Source organism: Nematolebias whitei, chromosome 20 (assembly GCF_014905685.2).
Source record: "Nematolebias whitei isolate Nwh7 chromosome 20, NemWhi1, whole genome shotgun sequence".
Classification (NCBI taxonomy): Eukaryota; Metazoa; Chordata; class Actinopteri; order Cyprinodontiformes; family Rivulidae; genus Nematolebias; species Nematolebias whitei.
This window is the reverse complement of record NC_056517.1, coordinates 10524761-10529854: the sequence shown is the minus strand read 5'-3', so window position 1 is coordinate 10529854 and position 5094 is coordinate 10524761. Positions and strand designations below refer to the sequence as shown.

The 5094-nt window shown below is 39.6% G+C and overlaps 1 protein-coding gene across 1 annotated transcript; it reads right to left on the bottom strand.

Moving 5' to 3' along the window:
* Positions 1-2014: 2014 nt before the first annotated feature.
* On the bottom strand, positions 2015-3584 carry cnn3a (calponin 3, acidic a; the record flags this gene model as incomplete). Its single annotated transcript, XM_037694315.1, is given in 2 exon segments — positions 2015-2740; positions 3438-3584. Coding segments are annotated over 2 exon segments (489 nt in total), but the record flags the coding sequence as incomplete, so codon positions are not given.
* Positions 3585-5094: the final 1510 nt, after the last annotated feature.

The window sequence follows — 5094 nt, the reverse complement described above, 5'->3', positions numbered from 1 at the left end:
GTTAAAGGATCTGCTTTTCACCAACATGCGTTATTAAATTGTAAAATATCATCCAAACATAACTTCAGTCCTCGTGATGTTCCTTGTTGGAACAACAGAGTCGTTCTACACAGAAGGAAGTCTGTGTTCATGGAAACATGGACGGAGACGCAAATCACTCACTCATCTCATGGATGAAGAGGGAAATCTATATGACTATGAAGAATTCATTAAAACATAATTTATTCTGTACCAAGAAAGACTATGACAAAGTAATCAAAAATCTTTCAATTGAATTTGTTCAGTTAATAAAGAATAATTATGAAACTAAACCAACAATTAGTTTACTGAGCATCAATCTCAATGGACTAAATTTAATACACAAAAAGTGCAACAATTTTTTAAGACAACATTTAATAAAAACAATATATTCTGGTCAGGTAAGAAGAGAGTTTCATGATTTCTACGATAAGAAGGAAAGAATAAAAATAATGACAACATATCTGGGTTTCCCTCTTCCACCTAAATATAAAGAAATTTCAAAACTAAATAATATTTATCCTTCTAACGAGTTGATCACAAATAGATTTAAATTTGAATGTGATAACTGTTCTATATGTAACGAACCTGAAACAGAACATCTGTTTTATTTCTGTCATTCTGTGAACACGTTATGGAAATCCCTTCACGATCTTCTGACCATGAAATCCATGAACATGAACTCCTCTCTTCAAAATGTCTTATATGGATATGTATCTGAAAATAAAAAAGATTAATACTTTGTTAATAACATTATCATAATACTAAAATTCTATATACATAAATGCAGATATGGCAAGTCTAAACCATTATGGTCTGTATTCAAACAAGAACTCCAGATGTTCAAACTTTCATTGGACTGTGCTAAAAAAACAGCTGTGATCACCTCGTTCACATTATATAACCCTCTGACAAATTGTTTTAGTAATTATGCAAAATACTAGGTATATAATGCTGTTTTTTTAATTTATTTGTACCATATTATTTGCAATCTCTGATAATAATATAACCTAAATTTAATTTTATGGTTATGATAATTTGTTACTTAGGATGTTTGACAGTAGATAATTTTACACGTTTACATGCATCATTGGAATTGGAGATTGTCATTTGTTATTCTGTTAATGTGTTCGTTTGTTCTGTATGTTCAATAAAGTAAAAAAAAAAAAGCTTAAGTTACCAGAAGGAAGTGGAAAAAGCTGAAAGGAGCTTAAAAAATGTGGAATTAGCTGAAAAATCTAAAATTAGCATCCATCCATCCATTATCTTTCGCTTGTTCCGAAGTCGGGTGGCTAAAATTAGCATGACGAAGCTAAATAGTTGAAATAGCAGAAAAAAGCTAACAGGAGCCTAACAAGCTGAAATTTGCAGAAATAAGTTAATTAGGCTGAAAGTAGCTGAAATTACCACAAAACTATCTGAAAACAGCTGAAATTAGCTAAAAAATGCTTTAAAAAAGTAGCTGAACAGGTAGAATATAATCAGCAGCAGAAAGCAGAACGAATGTTCGTAAAAGGTTGTAAACAGATCTAAAGATCTGAAGGATTTAAAATGAGCTCAATACATTTTACACGAGAGAAAAATGCTAGAAAAAGCTAAATATTTCAAAAAAGCTAAAGTTGCAACAATACCAAAAGTCATAGCAGGCTTGTCCTGAAAGAGCTGAACGTTTTGATTTATGATTTATTGAAATAGATGAAACTGCAGGACAAGAATCGGGCCCAAAAACTGTATGGAAGGAAAATGGATGAAGCCTTCACACCATTAGCATGTACTGTACGTTACTGGTACCAGTTTCACTCATTTTTACTTGTCGTTTGGTCAAACCTGACGCCAGCTTGTAAACAGATGAGGAATTTACGACTTTATTTGAAGCTTACGTTGACACTGTGAAGCATCATCAGTGGAATGTCTTACAAAGAGTTGTCACAATAAATACAGCTGAGGAAAACTAAATATGAGACAAAAGTAACGTGATACAGAAAGATGTGCGATATTATGGAGCTATAAAGTTTAAAAGCCTATGGCCTAAAAAACGATCTTTAGTAGATTAAACATGGTAAAAATGTAAAGAACTACAGTTTGATGATAAATAATCCTCCTGATGACAGGGACTCTTACATATGGATCACAAGTACAAACAGAACGTGTCACTGGTCAAAATATTCTCTACTTTAGTTTTACAGGAGAATTATTTTAAAAGTTTATCTCTGTGTGGTTTGATTCCACATCACTACAAGTGTTGCTGCTCAAAGTGTCAAGTTCAAGAACACAAACTAAACTTTTCTTGATGCTTCCGGACGATATAATAAAAACTAGTGAGAACAGCAAAAGTTTAGCTCTGTTTCATCAAATAATACTGGTCTGGAGGCAGACGCCTCTAATAGTCGATGGTTGGCTCATTGTAGTGGGAGCTGTAGTCGTCGGTGTAACCACCGTGGTACTCGTCCTCCTGAAACTCGGCCTGATAGTCACTGTCACTGATCTCTGACCCGTTGGTGCCGGTGCCCTGGCTGCCGTTTTTGTGAACGATGGGCTCAGTGGGCGGGGCGCAGTACTTGGGATCGTAGACCTGCCGGCCGAGCCCGTACACACTCATGCCCCTCTGTGACGCCACTTTGTTGGTGCCCATCTGGAGGGAGATGGTGGAGTTGTCCAGCGGCTGCAGAGCCGCTTTCTGGTCGAAGATGTCCCTGCGGGTACCTGGAGCCGACATACCCGCCTGCCGAGAACCAGAACGCAACGTCAGAAAAGGCTCGTTATAGATGTTGGTAACATTCATATTGTATTTCATTACTTTAATGCCACATCAATAACTCAGAGCAACTGGAAAACAGCTGAAGAACTGAATGAGATCATTCTTTCAGGATCGTAAACTAGAAGAAACAAGAGCACTGCATACAGCGCATGATACACCTGCCAACAAACTATTATCCAGCAATACAGCAATGGCAATTTGTGACCTTGACCTTGGAGCTGGGGTGATGAAAAGTGTATGCAACACTTGGCCTATTCATGCAAATAGTGTATGTTTTGTTAAACAGAATAATTCTTGAGCAGATCATTATGGACAGAATAAGCAAATATTTGTGACCTTGACCTTGGAGTTTGAGGGATGCAAAGTGTATGCGACGCTCCGTCTAGTAAAGATGTATACACGTATGAAGTTTCATTAAACTATGTTGAGTGGATCAGAACTTCAAGGCAGAACAATCAAATATCTTTTAGAAAATGTTGACCTTGATTTGTGACCTTGACATCTCGAAGCTGAGGTGGCAAAGCAAATACGTCTAGTAAAGATGCATATGAGTATGAAGTTTGAGCACAGCAGCATGTGTTGCTGATGAGTACGTGTTCCAGGCTGGGCTCCTCCTGATCATTACAGCGTTAGTAGAAATAGAAAACAAGATGCCTTCTACCTGACTGGCTCCTTTGTTGGTTCCCATCTGCAGACTGATGGTGGTCTGGTCATAGGGCTTGTCAGTCTGGGTCTTTGGATCATACAGATGCCTTCTGGTCCCGTAGGCCGTCATTCCAGCCTGACTAGCACACTTGTTTGTTCCCATCTGAAGACAAAAGAAGAAAAACACAATTAGTTTTCCAAAAGCTCCACACTCCCGTTCTGATGGAGATAAAGACCAAGTCAGACCCAGTCCATGATGCTACAGAGTTTTGATCTTTAAGGGATCTCCAACTACCTGCATATACTGGTCTTAATATGTTTTTTTCTCTATTTTACAAAAAGTTATTGTGACGTGAAAACTCATAATTACTTTAAAAAATTATACGTTGATTGCTTTTTTTTCCCACCTAAGGACATTGCCATTTGTTTCCCGGTGCAGCGTGCTCCGAGGTCTGAAATATATTTTTAACAGAATTATATACATGATGTTCCTGAACTGTGTGATTGTTCGAAGCTTGTAGTATAAATTCATGTTCAAACTGATCCTTTGATTTCAGGTTTTGTTTCTGGTAAGGAGGAGTTTTAGTTACACGCCTGCATTTGACAACAAACCTGACAAAGTTCTGATACATCCAGGATGAGCTCATCATTGTTTGGGAGCTGGTCACATGGTAAGGAAGTCCAACCAGCGGAGATGACACCAAGGGGGTGTGGCCAGTTCTGAAGAAACTGTGATGCATCTGGATAGCGTGGGCACTGTCCCGGCAGGAAGGACAGGCACCGCTTTGATGTGATGAGACATTTTGTAAAATAAACCTGCAAAGATTGTGCACGGTTATTCTCAGAACAGGAGGAGTTCAACTCAGTGGGAGGTGGACTCCTCCAGGGCTGCCCGTTGTCACTGATTCTGTTCATAACTTTTATGGACAGAATGTCTCGGTGCAGCCAGGGGGCGGAGGGATTCTGGTTCTGTAGCCTCAGGATTCATCTCTACTCTTTGCAGATGATGTTGTCCTGTTGGCGTCATCGTGCCGTGATCTCCAGTTCTCAGTGGAGCAGTTCTCAGCCGAGTGTGAAGCTGCTGGGATGAGAACCAGCACCTCCAAATCTGAGGTCATGGTCCTCAACTGGAAAATGGTGCACTGCTTTCTTCGGATCGAGGGTGAAGTTCTGCCTCAAGTGGAGGGGTTAAAGTATCTCAGGGTTTTGTTCATGAGTGAGGGAAGAATGGAGCGTGAGACTGACAGATGATCAAATCCCACACAAGACAGGCTCTAGAGCAATGTGGATATCCTAACTGGGCCTTCCTGAAAGCAGAGAAGAAACCCAAACAGGACTCCAGTCAGCCATCAGGTGAAAAGGAGGAAGCCAGACCCAGACCAGTGGTCATTCTGTATGTTGAGGGAGTATCAGAGATACTGAGACGTTTATTTTCTAAACATAACGTCCCAGTGGCTTTTAAACCCAAAATACATTAAAGACTGGTTCATCCCAAAGATCCAGTCCACCGGCACAAACAGAGTAATGTTGTGTATGCTGTTCAGTGTCAGGAGGGTGATCAGTCTTACATCGGGGAAACTAAACAGCCACTGGCCAAAAGGATGGACCAGCACAGAAGATCAACATCATCAGGCCAGGACTCTGCGGTCTACACTCATCTCCAGGCCAGCGGT